This window comes from Colobus angolensis, unplaced genomic scaffold, assembly GCF_000951035.1.
Source record: "Colobus angolensis palliatus isolate OR3802 unplaced genomic scaffold, Cang.pa_1.0 Scaffold405, whole genome shotgun sequence".
Lineage (NCBI taxonomy): Eukaryota > Metazoa > Chordata > Mammalia > Primates > Cercopithecidae > Colobus > Colobus angolensis.
Window position 1 is genome coordinate 253,158 of NW_012117433.1, and position 17,196 is coordinate 270,353.

The 17,196-nt window shown below is 37.6% G+C and overlaps 1 protein-coding gene across 5 annotated transcripts; it reads left to right on the plus strand.

Moving 5' to 3' along the window:
• Window positions 1–1,749: 1,749 nt before the first annotated feature.
• LOC105521702 (aldo-keto reductase family 1 member C1 homolog) lies at window positions 1,750–16,629 on the plus strand. 5 transcript variants are annotated; one of them, XM_011955982.1, is made up of 10 exons: window positions 1,750–2,015; window positions 4,071–4,238; window positions 5,084–5,200; window positions 6,466–6,543; window positions 6,991–7,113; window positions 9,968–10,077; window positions 10,353–10,512; window positions 13,369–13,374; window positions 14,506–14,588; window positions 16,368–16,629. In XM_011955982.1, exons 1-10 carry the CDS (start codon window positions 1,932–1,934, stop codon window positions 16,408–16,410), a joined length of 972 nt encoding a protein of 323 aa, XP_011811372.1. In that variant the 5' UTR covers window positions 1,750–1,931; the 3' UTR covers window positions 16,411–16,629. The 5 variants fall into 5 exon arrangements, with proteins under 5 accessions (XP_011811372.1, XP_011811373.1, XP_011811374.1 ...); XM_011955983.1 differs by lacking the exon at window positions 13,369–13,374 and having other exon boundaries at window positions 1,907–2,015; window positions 10,353–10,518; XM_011955984.1 differs by lacking the exon at window positions 6,466–6,543 and having other exon boundaries at window positions 1,910–2,015.
• Window positions 16,630–17,196: the final 567 nt, after the last annotated feature.

Genomic DNA, 17,196 nt, shown 5'->3' on the forward strand with positions numbered 1-17,196 from the left:
TCAGGAATGATTTCTACTGATTTATTTTCTTTCTTATAATGGACGGTGATTTCTTGTTTCTTTGTATGCCTTGTTATCTTATTTTATTTTTTTGAGCTGGAGTCTTGCTCTGTCACCAGGCTGGAGTACAGTGGTTCCATCTCGGCTCACTGCAACCTCTGCCTCCCGGTTTCAAGTGGTTCCCCTGCTTTTAGCAGGGGAATCCTGAGTAGCTGGGACTACAGGTGCTCACTGCCACGTCCAGCTATTTTTATTTTTGGATTTTAGTAGAGATGGCATTCTACCATGTTAGCCAGGATGGTCTCCTTCTCCTGACCTCATGATCTGCCCTCCTTGTCCTCCCAAAGTGCTGAGATTACAGGCATGAGCCACCCAGCCTGTATGCCTTGTTATTTTATTTAACTGGGCATTTGAAAAAATAAAACATCTTTTTTACTGTATATAGATTTGTTCTCTCATGATAGTCATCAACTCATACATGTGTCAGGTTCTCAGTCAAGGCATCAGCCCTACATAAAACCTCAAGGCCTTCTTAGTTTGTTTCTGAACACGCACCTACATGGATTGTTTTTGCCATTTTATTTTTCCCCAAATAACCAATGGCTTTTGAATCGCTTAGTATTAAAAAATTTCGCATCCCAGTTTTTCCTCAATGGCTTAGATGGACTATTGCATGTCTCTTCCCCTAGTCTTTTGCCTGTAACATCTGTATGTGCAGAGTCACCCTGAATCTCTACTGAGCCACTCCATAAATAAGTTTATTTCACTCAATTTTAGATACTTTCTGATGTTTCCATGAGTCATATGGGAGTCGTATAATCCACCATCTCGTTGAAAAATTTCAGCATCTTTATAATGTAACATTTATGTCAATGTATAACAATTTATTTATGTTTCAATTTCTTTTTGTTTTATAAAGAAGCCAATAGAAGCAATCAGGGCACTGCAAGTTGTGACTACTCCAAGATGTGACTCATGGATCATGCAAATTACATTCATGTTCTAACCTGCCCTCCAAAGGGAGAATGAAGTAAAAATTATACCATGTGAGGATTATTCACCAGTTTATATGTCATTAGTTACCAGTTTTTCCTTATGAATAAGTTTAACAATATTATAAAGTATATCTAATAGTTGTCAGGTTTTTGGCTTGTTACTTTTTGATAGTAACTCATAAAACTGGCCGGAAAAGACAAACAAGATAAGGCACAGTTTACATATTACAAATTATATCCAAAGTCCAAAAGCTGTTAATAAGAAATCCTCCAATAAAACCACATCAAATTTTATTTTTTTATTTACACCCACATCAGGATTACAACTTTATCAGGACTGCACCTTGATCAGGAAGGGATATTTCTCTCATAAGGCTAATAAGAAAGAAACAATAAATTTGCTGATGAAAAAGTAACACATTTTAAAATTTTAACTTTAATTTTTAATTGAGGGCAATATTTTAAAGAAAGGCTCATTAGTCATTCCTTTAAATTGTGCGTGTGTGAGAGAGAAAAATGAAAACTAGTCATTTCAAATACTGTAAGATGCAGAAGGAACATCATCATGCCACAAACCAAAAAGAGCTTAGTAGCTCCTTTTCTGTAGTCTTATGTAAAGTCACCATTTGTTCTACAAATCTCTTTGAATAATTTGTATCATATATATAGAGATTTGGAACAGCAAAAATACTTCTGAGAGAAATTAATGAGTGTGTCATGCCCACCTGATAATTTACTTATGAATTTTCTTAGATGAGAAACAGTTGAACTGGATTCCATTTTGATCACTGCCTGTGTAAGACTGCCTGTGTCCCTCCTCTCACATGCCGTTGGTTAACCCACAGACAGTATGTCCAGGGGCGTTGCCTGCTCATTGCTCTTATAGCCTGTGAGGGAGGAAGAAAGACACATTTGCCAACCAGGCCAGTGACAGAAATGGATTCGAAACATCAGCGTGTGAAGCTGAATGATGGTCACTTCATGCCTGTCCTGGGATTTGGCACCTATGCACCTGCAGAGGTAATAATAATATTTTTAGTGTTGAGAGTGCAAAGGAGCTAGAGTAAGTGGAAGCTAGAATAAGTGGAAGCTGACCAGGTTGTCAGGCTTGTGTTCCCAAGTTACTCTGCGTGATTCCCCTTTAAACGTCAGTCTTTGTTCTGCAATGCAGTCTGGTCACAGGGTCATCTACTGCTTATTTGGGGGCACTGCTTTGTCTTCTGTTTATGTTTGTTTCACAGCTTGTCAGAGTCTACAAAACTCAGCAGAAAGAACACGGCCTGCCTGCTCCCTCTCTTGAAGAGTGATTGCAATGGGAGTGGTTTCTCTGTTTCTTTGTATAGTTGAACAGATATTTACTTCTTCCAAGAAGACACAATTCAGAGGAATCTTTATGGCAAAAGTTAGTGGAGACAGGTTGCATGAAATCTGTTGGGAGAGTATCACTGTTCTGTTGGGCGGCCTTGAGCACCAAACTGTAATACTAGAGCTGGACTAAAGAGAATTTCCCACGTGCTACTCTCAGCTCTGGGAAAATTACCTGAAACGATAAAATATCCTCATTTTAAGAAAAAAAAAAGTAAAACCTAACAAGGGAAGTTTAAATTCTTTGCCTTTGTTAATATGGGTGAGATTTGTATAAAAATACTGTAACAGAGAAATTTTTTGTTTCTCTGATGAGAAAATTAATGGAATAGATTTTATTTTCTAGACTTAGCTATTTCTACACTGGTGGAAAACTTGTATCTCATGACTATCTTCGGAATACAATGTGTGTGAATAGGGACTAGTTATATAAAATTTGAGTCTCGCATTTCTCATCTATAAGATATAAGTATTTACAAAGGGACATTTTGAAGGTCATTGACAGCAGTGGTTTACTTTAATATAAATTGTCACGGAGAGGAAGTAAAGATGAGAACACCACTGAAGCTCCGGCCTTGGTAAGCCTTTGAGTGCTGGCACAGCAAAGAAATGATCAAGGATGGTATGAGGAGTGGGCTGTGAGACCCTGTACGTAGTTCCTTGCAATTTCATGGGAAAAAGAAAGCCTCTGAATACTTTCAAGATGGGAAAATAGTTTGCTTTGTTTCTGCTTTTGTCATGTAAAAGATATACTTTCAAATCTGCACCTACATTTGTTAAATAAGTCAATAAATCATATGTTTTCTAAAAGACTTGCCTTGAATTTATGGAGCTGAACCCCATTTTGCTAATCACTTACTCCCTGCAGTCTATTTCTTATATATACAAATCAATATCCTTAGTGTATACATCTTTACTCCTAGTATTTAGTTCTGTCATGCAGACAGAATGGCCAACGACTGGTTAGAAAAGACTTAACGTAATAGACTGCTATCCATAGACAGGACTGTTTCCAGTATAAACCTGCTGGTATCAGATAAGGTGGATTTCTCACTATTTCCTAGCTGATAAGAATGGTGGTTCTATGTAACAGTTTATGTAAACTGCGGAGTTTCTGTGCACCTGCTTTCTTTTGGGGACTGGAAGTGTTGTGTCTGCTAGGCAGAGTGAGTCAACATAAGCAGTCCCAGACAAAATCTTATTAATGGAGTATGTAGAGAGCATCTCTTGTTGACAACAGTTCACATACATTGAAAAAATATGATGCTGGATAAAGTCAGTGCGTTCTGTGCAGCAACAGGGTGGGAGAGGAATCACAGGAGCTTACACTGCATTCCTTCATAATTCCTTCCATGTGGCTATTTCCTCATGTTAATTTCACCATACTAAAAATAATTAAGATTATATCTATAACTAGAGGTTGCAGCCTGTTAATTTTGCCAAAAAATCACTGAACCTGAAGTTGTTTTAGGGATACTTCTAAGCTACTGGTCAAGCAAGGATTTTCTGGGACTGCAGAAGTTCCTGCTATGCCCAACTTTTATTACTAACCAGGAAAGACCCAGACAGACTGGGATGGACTTATGATTCCATAGACAGAACTCATCCAAGAAAGGAGGAAAAGGTGATTTTTGTAAACGTTGCTGCTTGTGCCTGAACTAACTCTCAGGCACATCAGTCAGAAAATACTACCTTTGGTTGCTCCCCCAGGTTCCTAAAGATAAAGCTCTAGAGGCCACCAAACTGGCGATAGAAGCTGGGTTCCGCCATGTTGATTGTGCACATATTTATAATAATGAGGAGCAGGTTGGACTGGCCATCCGAAGCAAGATTGCAGATGGCACTGTGAAGAGAGAAGACATATTCTACACTTCAAAGGTACTGTGCCTATGATGAGCTTGTGTGCACATGTGTTTATGGTGATTGTGTGGAGGTGGCAATTCTATGACTGGATCCATAGTTGAGGGTGAATTGTGCTTATTCATTTCAATTTATTCACAATTATTCATGTATGAAAAGTAAAATCAAAGGCAGAAAATGAAGATGACTTTCTCATCTTCGCAGTGTTCCAGCTCATGACTTGAAAGTCCCTTTACTCTTTGAGGTCAGCACAGATCAATATGGTTTAACATAGACTATAGAATCAGAGATAACCTTAATCAAATTATGTTATGTCGTAACTCCTGGGTGAATTTCTTACATTTGTTAGGATTCTGAGTTTCCATTATCATCTTGATCAGAAAGAGAGAGAGAAAGCAATGTAAAAGAGCTCTGTGTGTATAAAACAATGATACCTACATTGTTTTAAATTGCGTCCAGCCCAAGTTAACATATTAAAAACTATATTTGCCTCCTCAGTTTCTAAACCACAAAGATACTTATTCTTGCCCATTGGGCTGAATTGATGAATTACACTACTAACATGAGTTGTAAAACATACCAAAGATAATTCAGATAATGAGTATGCTTATGATTTGATAACAACTTCTACCTTTGGAGTAATTTCACTGTTTCATTCAGTATATGTACTAACTATATATCCAACATATTACAAAGTTCATCAGGATATGGCAGAACAAAAGGCATCACAAGAAGAGAGAGAATAATTTTGCCTGTGGTCATTAGTTTTGAAGTAGTAGAAAATGTCTAAATATTAGGTCGAGCAAACTAGTAAAATTGGCTCAAGTTTTCATTACACAACTTCCTTTCTCTTACCTCTGCAGCTTTGGAGCAATTCCCATCGACCAGAGTTGGTTCGACCAGCCTTGGAAAGGTCACTGAAAAATCTTCAATTGGACTATGTTGACCTCTATCTTATTCATTTTCCAGTGTCTCTAAAGGTAGGCAGCTTTGTGATCAAATTTATTTCACTTTTGTTGTCATCATAAATGTTGTTTTCACGGATATTTGAACTAAGCATTTTCTTAGGAGGACATAGGGATTATAACATGGAAGAAGAGCCCTAAACATAACTCCTAATTCCCTTTCTGTTGGATACATTTTGAATCCGTACTTCCGTGATGCATGTCTACAAGAAAAGAGTGCAGAATCCTCAAACCGTCTGCTTTAAAAACTTGAGGAAATGACAATCATCTCCTTGAAGGTACAAGGTCTTAGTTATGACTCCTGAGTTCACCTCTTGGAATGTTCACAGACACAGAGTTTCATGAAGTTGTGGTGTCCAGAAAAGCTGTTGCACATAAGGTGCACAATGAGTTTCCATCCTCTTGACTCCTTTCAAGGGGCAAGAACTCAGTCCTGGAATCTCTTAAACTACAAATCTTCATGAGAAACTGTTGCTTCTGCATCCTCTCTTTTCACATTGAGTTTTTATTCTTGCTTAGTGATGAATTCTTGTGTCATTCGTAACTTTTGTTTTAAGGTTACGGAAATCTCCTTAGGCTAGTTAATGCAAGGGTGAGTTAGATATGAAAGTCAAAGCCATGGCTACATTAAGAATTTGATAAAATCTCTAAAAATAAATCTTTTCTCCATCCTTATCTCTGCTTTATTACAAAAGGCTTTTTAAATATTTGTTCCAACCTTTTTCATTGGTGGTATTTATGGCTTTGGAGCAATTTCAGGCTCATGGTCACTACCATGAGCTCCTGTGCATCTCCCAACTTCCATACTGGCCTTGAAAACACCTCCATTGACCATGATTGGTTCATGGTCCTGTCCATGGAACATCATATGTTCAGGGAGATAAAGAACTCTGATAGTGGCATCTGGGTCAAAAGTAATATCCATTATTCCTGAATATCAAGGTCTTTTGCAGTTGAAGAGAGGTATTGCCACAGAGAAAATTATAGGAGCAGAAGAAAGTAATGTAAGTCAATGATGACACTCCATTAGCAACGAGAAAGATGGTATTTATTTATACATATAATAGTTATAAGAGATTAGAAGAAGCCTGTCTCCTGAAGACATTCCTTATACCTTCATGTGTAGCACACTTTGTACGTATCACTCTCTGGAGCATTGCATCACCTACATCACGGAGGATTAGTGTCCTTAAATGTACCTCAGAGCATGGCTATGTGTGGGGAAATTTATGTGGAGAAATTGATTTGTGACATCACTAAATTGACTGCTTCTACTTCAGCCAGGTGAGGAACTGATCCCCAAAGATGAAAATGGGAAAGTACTATTTGACACAGTGGATCTCTGTGCTACGTGGGAGGTGAGTGCTTGGAGGAGAGCACAGATAAGAAAGATGAGATAGGAGACATCTGGTTCCTATCTTCCAAGTACAAGAATGGAAAATGCACCATTGGATCAAAAATTTAGGAGTTTTACAAAGGTAGTTTTGTGAGCAGTGAAGAAAAAGAAATGACAGGCATACAAAAGAGAGAAGTGGAGGAGAAGAGTTGGGGGTAAGGAGAACTGGGATTTCTTTCCTTGCCTGAGCACTAGACTCTCCAGTTCCCTAAGGAGGAAACAGAAATCCTTACTCTTGCAATCACTATCTTCCTCCCCAATTTTCTCATTTATTTTCTCCCTTTTAAGAATCATGGCTAGCTAGTCGATTGTCGTATCTACACAGTTGTTGCTTTCACAGTTCTACGTTACATTTATCTTGATCTTCAGTCTACTACATAAATGACACCTCACAATTCCTTTTTCCCAGGCCATGGAAAAATGTAAAGATGCAGGATTGGCCAAGTCCATCGGGGTGTCCAACTTCAACCGCAGGCAGCTGGAAATGATCCTCAATAAGCCAGGGCTCAAGTACAAACCTGTCTGCAACCAGGTGAGCGTCCTCAGCCTCCTCTCTTTTCTGCTCTTCATGCCCCTCTTTCTGTCCTATTGCCAAGTATCCATTCATTTAGTCCCACTGATCTTTGTAAAAGAGAAGATTCTAGAGAGCAAAGCCTCTGTCTCGAAGGGCATAGAGGGCTCTTACTTTACCCGGCTTAGGAAAGTCTTACGAAAAGGTGTTGTAACTTTGATGCTGAATTGTGAGTTATATTTAGGGAAAGTCAGTTTGATTAAGGAGGCCAAGGATTGCCAATTAGTCTCAGGGAAAGGTGGACTTACCCCTAAGCTATGAAAGATGACCCAAGAGTGGATGGGTGAAGGTGATTTGGATGGAAGTGTGCATAGATATGAAGCCATGAAAAGATGGAATGTACAGTACATAAGGAGAGACAGAGAGAGTAAGAGAAGAGAAATACTAGGGATTTCCATGGGGTTCAGATGTGTCAGTGCCTCTTGGTATCTCTGCTTTCACACTTCTTGACCAAGGGCATAGATACACTAAAAATTATCTGCAGACAATGAAGGTCATCCATGGTAGAAAGAGAAAATGACCTTTTTACAGAGATATCTATTCACAGTGGATGAAATCAACACTGAGAAATATTTAGCAGAACATCGAGCTGGCCAATGACTGCCCCGCTCCTAGTCGGCTGCTGTTCTTTGGAGTCTGTCATGCAATCAGCTGCTTAAGCACATCTATTCTATGCATGGTTCTTTCATAGCCTAGAGATAATTCCACCTTATCCCTGAGCTCTGATTGTTGATTCCAGGCCTCTTTGATCAAATTGACTGCCCCCAAATGTTACACACATTTCAGCATTAAAGTCACCACACCTTTCCCAGTACCTTACACTTTTTTGTTTTATTTCATTTTTAAAAACTTAGAGTCAATGAGTAAAGATCAACAGTGGAAATACATAAATGCATAAAATTTATGAATTTGGTATAGTGATATGGTGCCATGATAATTTAATAAAAGCATTGAGAAATTAATGTTATTTTAATATTAGTAGTTCCCCAATTTTTATTATGGCAATTTTCAAACTTTCCAAAAATTTGGTAAAGATAACACTGGAGACCTATGTTACCATTTGTATTCAAAATTACTAACATTTTGCAATGTTATATGGGGTATATCTGCATAAATACATATAATGTTTCTAGAACCTCTTCAAAGTAAATTGTAAAGATGCCAACTGACCCCTGGAGACCTCTCCAAGCATGTCACAGGAATGAAGATATTCTCCCAGTTACAGTGTCATTACTGTATCTAAGAACATCATCTACAGTGTCCTCATGTCATTTGGTATCCAGTCCATATTTGAATTTTCCATTGTTCAATCAAAACATCTTTTGTGGCTCTTCTTTTTTTAACCAGAATTCAATTGTTTTTATATTGTTGTATTTTGATATCAGTTAACTTGTTTTTCCCAGTTGTTGAAAGTTTCTGTAAATTAAAAGTTAGATGAGAGTGTTTTATTACATTGGCTTAAATCTTTGGGGCAAGAAAATGTTTTTATCATGCCGTGTTTTTCAAACTGCACCACACTAGACTGCATACAATCACAGAATGCCCCACTAGCAGTGAAGCTAGTTTTAAAAACTTGGTTAAGCTAACAATGGTCACATCTATTGTTTTCATACATGTTTTCTCTTGAACAATTACTAGTAATCTGCTGGGAGCTAATTCTCAACAGAAGTAGTCATATTCCCGTGACACATTTGCACGTATGATTGAGTATACATCAGTGATTTGAACTTTTTTGTATTGTATTTCTGTTTTCTTCTTTGTTATTTCTTATTTGTTATTTCCTTGATGTTTTTACATAATCATTTACAATTTCAACCACTTGTTTAGCTATTCTTACCTGACATTTAACTAAAAGTAATTTCTCAGCAAGTAAAAATAATATACTATTATTCCTCTAAGTCAGGGTAAAAATTAACTTCTTCCTTCAATTAGCAATGTATTGTGAATGTAATTGCTGTAATGACCACCATCAGAGTAGACAAATGTTCATTGTTTCATTCTCACACTAATTACTATAGACTCAAGGATTTTTCTGCTGTGATTTGTAATTCATTTTACTTATTTTTAATGCTCACATCTATTCAGTATATTTATCTATCTATCTATCTATCTATCTATCTATCTATCTATCTATCTATCCATCTATCTAAAAGAATTTGATCAAAGACTCATGAGGGCAAGTATAAAAGACAAAGCACTTGTTTCATAGGAAACCCACTGGTGACATTTGGGATGTCACCATACAAATCCATCATACAAAAAAGGAAAAGTAATGAAAGACTATGAAAGTTATCAGTATTTATGTGTATATGTATATTTTCTAGTTCATCTATTTTATATATATATATCATAGATGGCATATAAGATATGTATGTTATATGTCAGATGAATTAGAAAACATACATATATATGTATGCATTTTTAATATCAATTAGGAAATCAGTTCCTTTTTCTTTTAGACATGCTTTCATGAGTCTTTGACCAAATTCTTGATTTCTGGCACAATTTGATGCCTAAGGCTCAAAGAATCTTACATTATCCCAGCTCTGAAATCGACCGTGTCTCTTTCTAGTGGTCGGAGTTATTGAGAAACCAGGATAGGGTTCGTAGAGGTTGCTTTTGCTCAGAAATAGCATTTCGATTTTCTTAGGAGAGAGGGATATAAAATTAAGTTGTATGTAAAACATCATTTTTTGGCAAATACTCTCAGTTCAAATTTAGTGCTCTACATTATATAGCTTCTTTTACTTTGGTCACTTTAATATTAATATGACTTTTGGATTATCTGATGCTTTTCCATCTTGCTCATTTGCAGGTGGAATGTCATCCTTACTTCAACCAGAGAAAACTGCTGGATTTCTGCAAGTCAAAAGACATTGTTCTGGTTGCCTATAGTGCTCTAGGATCCCATCGAGAAAAACAATGGTAATAAGAGATACAGGAAGTTTACCTAAAACACTGGTTTGCTAAAAAAAATAATGAATCAGATCATGCTGTTTCCTGGAGTTCACTCACAGCAGACTTGGGGTGAGGGAAGAATTTGCATTTCTGACAAGATCACAGCTGATGTTGAGGCTGCTGTTCAGGGGCCTCACTTGAGCAGCTCTGGTGCAGAGTGGACGCCTTAGTCTGTTTAGGGAGCCACCTAACAAACTGTATCCCCAGCCTCAGGGCTTCAGCATTTCTGCCTTTCCTTGCAGGGTGGACCAGAACTCCCCGGTTCTCTTGGAGGACCCAATCCTTTGTGCCTTGGCAAAAAAGCACAAGCGAACCCCAGCCCTGATTGCCCTGCGCTACCAGCTGCAGCGCGGGGTTGTGGTCCTGGCCAAGAGCTACAGTGAGCAGCGAATCAGAGAGAACATAAGGGTGAGGAGCCGGGCTGTGGGCCTCAGGGCTGCTGCACAGTGTCCTTCACACGTGTACTTCTTGTAAGGTTCTCAGGACACCCTTGGGCCAGCTCCATTTCCCTGTGTTTCCTATGCATGAACTCTTTGTGTACATCACAAGGATTTCTTCTACTCTGACACAGGAGAGGCAACACAGGTGGAGAGAAACAGGATGGGATAAAAACCAGAGACTTGAATTAGCGTAAAGTCAGAGATATGCATATCCCTCTGCTAGGGATATGTCTTTTTTTATTTTCTGTAATAAGGTGTTTGATTAGATGTTTTTTAGTCTCCAAATCGTCGTGAATTTTTTTTTGTATATTTATGTAGTATAAATTCCTTATATTTATTCTCTTAGAATTTTGTCTTTGTGAATTATTTGTTTAACTGTGCCTTTTTTTTTTATGAGGTGGTTGTTCATCTTTATTTTTATGTGTAGGAGACCATATTTGTTCCAACATCTAAGGTTATAAGCCAAACCCAGTTAACACAAAGGCTTAATGCAAAAGCATTTGTTGAGCTCAAGATTCCATGGTTAGAAAATTAGCCTGGGCTCAGCCTGAACTCAGTCCAGTCCTTCTGTTCCTAGCCGGGCTCTCACGTGCATGCGGCGCAGTGAGGCAGCTCTGCTTCAAGATGTCCATGGGGCATCTGTCTGAGCGCCCCCTTCTCCCATGCAGTTCTTTATCCTCCAGTCATCCAGCCCAGTATTCATCTCAGGACAGGGCACGACTCCAAGGCAGTGAGTGGACACGTGCAAAGCCTTTTCATGTCTAGGCTCAGAGCTGCCAACCATTGCTTCTGGGAAATTCCATCACCTAATGTAAGTTACAGGATAGGTCAGACTCAAGGGGTGAGGAAATACACACCGCCTCTTATTATTACCTCTTATTGGAAGGAGCTGGAAATTCACAGAACCAAGCAAGTGGGTACAGGGACATGTGACTGCAGAGGGCAGTTCCTAATTAATCTATCATTTAGATGATATGTGTAAAGTAATATATCAATAGGCATATGTATGAATATATATAAATTGATATATTATTTCATATATTCTCAAGAATTCATCCAAGTCTCTAAAGAAGTAACATCCAGAATACATACATATATATATATTTTCTAATTAATCATATAGGTATATAAAATATGCATCATGTATGATATATATTATAAAACTTATGTCATACATATGACATGTATCATGTATATGTGTATATGTCACTATTTGCTAAAACATTAAGTTAAATAAGTGAAAAAATCTATAGGATACTCTGAAATAGTGATACAGAGAATAAGAGAGAGTAAAAAATGACAACAATGAAACAATTGATGTATCTAGGTAATGGCATTCATTAAATGATTTAAAAATTATTTTTATACATTAGAAAATTCACAAAACAAAAATGAAAGTTATGAAAGACTGTGGAAGTTATCAGTATTTATACATATGTGTATGTTCTCTAATTCTAGTATATATAGACATATATAATATATGACATATGTGTTATTTAATATATATTTTAGATTAATTAGAAACCATACATATATATGTATCTATTCTGGATATTAATTCTTTAGAGACTTGAATGTATTCTTGAAATAACATCTCCCAAATTTTACCTGTGTTGTCATATTCTCTGTGGTTATGTTTTCACAGACAGAAGTTTCTATCCTTCATGTAGACTCATTTTTCATGCCTCTTTCTTGCGGTTGGTGAATTTTGTGTCTTATCCTATATTGGGACTATCACAATATTTTACTGTGTTATCTTACAAAATTGTTAATATTCTTTCCTTATAAATTTAGTTAATTCGAATGGGATTGACTTTTTAAATACTATATGAAATAAGGATCCAAACATGCATATCTAATTTTTGAATTTTTAGCAAAATTTCCCACCAACATTTATTGAAAAGTTCATATTTGCTCACATAACTTGATTTTTTTTTACCTGTAACATATATGAAATTTCCATGAACAATTATCTGGCCTCTCTTCCATCTTCAGTTCACTTGTTTACTTTTCTGTACTATAATGTTAAAAAGTAAGTTTCACTTCCAGTATGTTACAAATAATTTTCTAACTTCATTTATTTAATAATATCTTAGCTATTCTTGACTAATGTATTATTTAAAATTTTGAATCATCTCATTAACTTCCAGAAGCAAGTAAATGTTTTAATCTCTTATTGACATTGTAATAAGCCTGCAGATCAATGTGGAGAGAACCGAATCTTTGACAATATTGAGATTTCCAATCCATGATCATATGAATTTCCCACTACTTATTAATAAATTATCTTTTAATAAATATATCATTAATTTCATAACTTTCTCCATTACTGTTAATTTTTTTTTTTTTTTTTTTGGAGATGGAGTCTCGCTGCATCACCCAGGGTTGAGTGCAGTGGCACAATCTCGGCTAACTGCTGCAACCTCCGCCTCCTGGGTTCAAGCAGTTCTCCTGCCTCAGCCTCCCAAGTAGCTGGGACTACAGGCGCATGCTGCAATACCCAGCTGATTTTTTGTATTTTAGCAGACATGGGGTTTCACTGTGTTGCCCAAGCTGTTCTCGAACTCCTGAACTCAGGCAAACCTCCTGCATCGGCCTCCCAAAGTGCTAGGATTACAGGCGAGAGCCACAGCGCCTAGTAATTACTGATACTTTTAATAGTTTTTGATCACTTTTCATTTGTGTTTTGTGGACTTTCTAATGTATAGAAATACTACAAGAATAATGCAACAAATGCGCTTACCTAGATTCATCAAGTGCTACTTGGTTGTCATTTTTTTTTTGTTATACTTTAAGTTCTAGGGGACATGTGCATAACGTGCAGGTTGGTTACATATGTACACATGCGCCATATTAGTGTGCTGTACCCATTCCCCTCATTTACATTAGGTGTATCTCCTAATGCTCTCTCTCTCCCCTCCCCCCAACCCACAATAGGCCCCGGTGTGTGATGTTCCCCTTCCTGTGTCCAAGTGATCTGATTGTTCAATTACCACCTATGAGGGAGAACATGTGGTGTTTGGTTTTCTGTTCTTGCAATAGTTTGCTGAGAATGATGGTTTCCAGCTGCATCCATGTCCCTACAAAGGACATGAACTCATCCATTTTTATGGCTGCATAGTATTCCATGGTGTATATGTGCCACATTTTCTTAATCTAGTCTGTCACTGATCGACATTTGGGTTGATTCCAAGTCTTTGCTATTGTGAATAGTGCCGCAATAAACACACGTGTGCATGTGTCTTTATATCGGCATGATTTATAATCCTTTGAGTATATACCCAGTAATGGGATGACTGGGTCAAATGGTATTTCTAGTTCTAGATCCTTGAGGAATCATTTTTTACTCTCTCTTTCTCTTATTTTCTGTATCACTCTTTCAGTTTCCCTATGAATTTGTACACTTACTTGATTGAATGAGTTAGAAACAGTGACATCTTTTTGATATTTAGAGTCTCCCAAATTTACACAGTTGAGTACCCATGCCTTTTGGAATGTGAAATCATTAGTATTTAGACAATTATTGGCTTGAGTCATGTTGAAAACTGTTTTTTCCTATTATACCTGCTCATTAGAGAGATAGATATTCAATGTTATTCATCAAACCTACTAAATTATGCTAGACATTACAAAATTGGCCTCTAGATTCTTGTGGGTCTTCTAGGTACATGACTCTATCATGTGGGCACAATGTCAGCTGTTTCTTCTTCAGCATCTTTTGAGATATCCTCTTTGTCTGCAGTTTCAAAATATTTTATCTGGGAATGGATTTTTGTTTATTTTTCGTCTGGTTTTCATTGACCACTTGAATGTTTAGAGAGGTCTTTCATAAATTTTGGAAACGTATCGATCTTTGAAGTATTGTCTCTGCACCCTACTGTCTGATATACTTGGTGGTTCCCAGTTGGCAATGATGTCATCTAAAAATAATTAAAGTTTTCTATTACTTTGATAGGTGTTTGAATTCCAGTTGACTTCAGAGGACATGAAAGCCATAGATGACCTAGACAGAAATATAAGATATTTGACCCTTGATAAGTAAGTAATTTTGGTGACGGGTGTCCTAATTTATTTTCAGAGGAGGAATGTAGGATGGGTGTTGAGAGTGACCTCCACACCAGGGGCACAGAGGCCAATGTGAGACAGAGGTGAGACAGGAGCTCACTGGACCTCTCCTCATGGATTCACTCCAGAGCCCTGTTCTCTGGCAGGGAGAGTGGCCCAGGGTCAGTGTGGTCAACCTGTCCCTCTGTTCTCATGACTCCATGGAACTTTCCAGAGCAGCCAAGATCATTGCTGAATGTGCACCTTCCATGTAGGCCTGCCATTTGTACTACTGTCTAGTGTACGTACTGCGGATATTGCCCATGTGGTCACTTTAGATGTTTCCAAATTTGTGCTTATATGATGTTCTTCCCAACTTGCTAAATGTCTTACCAGATCAAAGGCAGTTCCATCAACACTGTGGGTCAAGTTCCAATTCCCACCTCCTTCACATGGAATTGCTTGCCAGATCCTGTCAATTAAGTATTTTTAATCATTTAATCATTAAACCTTTTTTGTGCCTTTCTTTGCATGTTTTCCCATGACCCAAACACTGCATTTGCCCCCACAAGTCAGTCTTAGTGGAGCAAACAGGAGCACTTGGCCTTGATGTTCTCCAATATGGAGATCTCAGTGCAGAGAACAAAGAAATTTTAAAATCAAATGAAGAGTGTAGATGCAAAAGCACCATTGTTGGAGATAATTTATGACCAATAACAGACGTTTACTGTTCCTCTATGTTCTAAGGTTCTAGGATTCATAGAAGGTCACTCACAAAATGAGGGAAAAAAGAAGTTATGTTCCTGATGGCAGTGGAGATTTTAACAAGTAATAGAGATGATGAGATAACGTGTGAATAAAACAAACACAATGGTACATCATAAGTACCCAAAATTTGGCAGATATTGTTAGGAGTATTTTATTTATTTAGAGGAAAATACAAAATGAAAAAGGAAATGATAAAAAGAAAAAGAAAAGTGGCAAGCATTAGAAATTTTTACAAGCAATTAATGTTTTCTGGGATCGTAAAATCAATCACTAGTACTATTTCATAGAACTCAAATACGGTCTGGAGTAACACACTTGCAAGCTTCCGAGTGTTTGCTCTTGGTGTAATCACAAAGGATAGGCTCAATTCCCTAATTAACAAGTTGTAACTGTACATGTGAGCAGTCATTTATCTGTGTCTTTATATTTTCGGTTATTTCAGCCAATAAAATGGTTTATGCAGTGTAGCTCTTTGGATATTAGAACCTATATCAAAAACAACAGTTTACATTTCTGAATCTAACCAAGTGTGTTGCATGTGATAGGCAGGTAGTAAGTAATATGCAAAGAAATAAAATAAAGTGTAATTGTTACCAGGATAATTGGTACACTCAAAATTGTCTGTTACTGATGAGCATATGTCTTGCTTATTCCTCTTCAAGGTAAAGCAGAATGGGTTTCTGTTTTTACTGAGAATTTGAAATAGAAAAGGTCAGAATATCTCTTTGCTCTGTTGACAGATGTAGAGAAACATGTGTGAATATTTGACTGTGTGTGTTTTATGTGTTAAGTTCCAGGCAGGGGAATAGGATTAAATGATTCTTTATTTTGAAACTACAGATATAATAAAGTCATGTTCATTAAACTAAGAAACACAGATTCCAGAGCAGTCAGAAAATGAACTTCTTAACATCTACACTAGTGGCAGCTTCCTAGAAATCACTGTGCTACCTGCTAGTAACGGAGTCATTGCCATTCCGAGTGTGCATTTTTTTCTCTTTCCAGTTTTGCTGGCCTCCCTAATTATCCATTTGCTGATGAATATTAACATGGAGGGCATCGCATGAGGTCTTCCAGAAGGCCCTAGTGTGGATGGTGACACAGAGGATGTCGCTGTGCTGGTGACTGGACACATCGTCTCTGGTTAAATCTCTCCTGCTTGGCCACTTCACCAAGCTACAGCTAAGCCCATCGGCCAGAAAAGACAGACAATAATTTTTTTTCTCATGTTGAAAAAATTAAATGCCCTCTCCTAAAGATTCTTCACTTATTTTGGTCTCCATTACTTCTGTGTTTTCTTTCCTTCTGACACACTACTGCCCCACAATTGTGATTTGCCTATATGTTTAGGGCCGGGGTTGGAAGATGATGTCAACCATTTAAGATTCATTTCTGCAGTGGGAGTGGATGGAGGTTCAACCTCTGGGAAAGGGGCAGGTGACAGGTGTTTATCAGTCAGTGGCTCTCTAGCTCTTGTTGGAAGAAGCACAGGCAGCATGGAGTCTACAGGGTGAGCGATATTGACCAGCAATTCATGGGCTCCCTCCAGCAGTGTAAGGGTCAGAGTTTCTGGAGCTTGGGAGGAGGCATCCCTGTGAGAGGGGGTGTCAGGGAGGTGGAAGGGCACCCACCAGGAAAAGTGATTAGAAGTCAGGTATGAGGAGCTTAAATAGGAGAGAGTCGAGTACATCTCTGGTTGGAAAAACATATCAACACTCTTTTTTTTTTAATCATTATATCTTGTTCATCAAAAGAAAGTCTCCACGATGTTTTAACAAACCCCACAGCTGAGAGTCAGGGGTGAATCTTTGATGTGTGCTCCACAATGTTTTAA

What these genes read in the sequence shown, in the direction of transcription:
- LOC105521702 (XM_011955982.1), top strand. Translation starts at nt 1,932, where the DNA reads ATGGATTCGAAACATCAGCGTGTGAAGCTGAATGATGGTCACTTCATG. An exon ending in ATTTTCCAGTGTCTCTAAAG is followed by an intron (nt 5,201 to 6,465) that starts GTAGGCAGCTTT and finishes CTTCTACTTCAG; the next exon opens with CCAGGTGAGGAACTGATCCC. An exon ending in ACAAACCTGTCTGCAACCAG is followed by an intron (nt 7,114 to 9,967) that starts GTGAGCGTCCTC and finishes GCTCATTTGCAG; the next exon opens with GTGGAATGTCATCCTTACTT.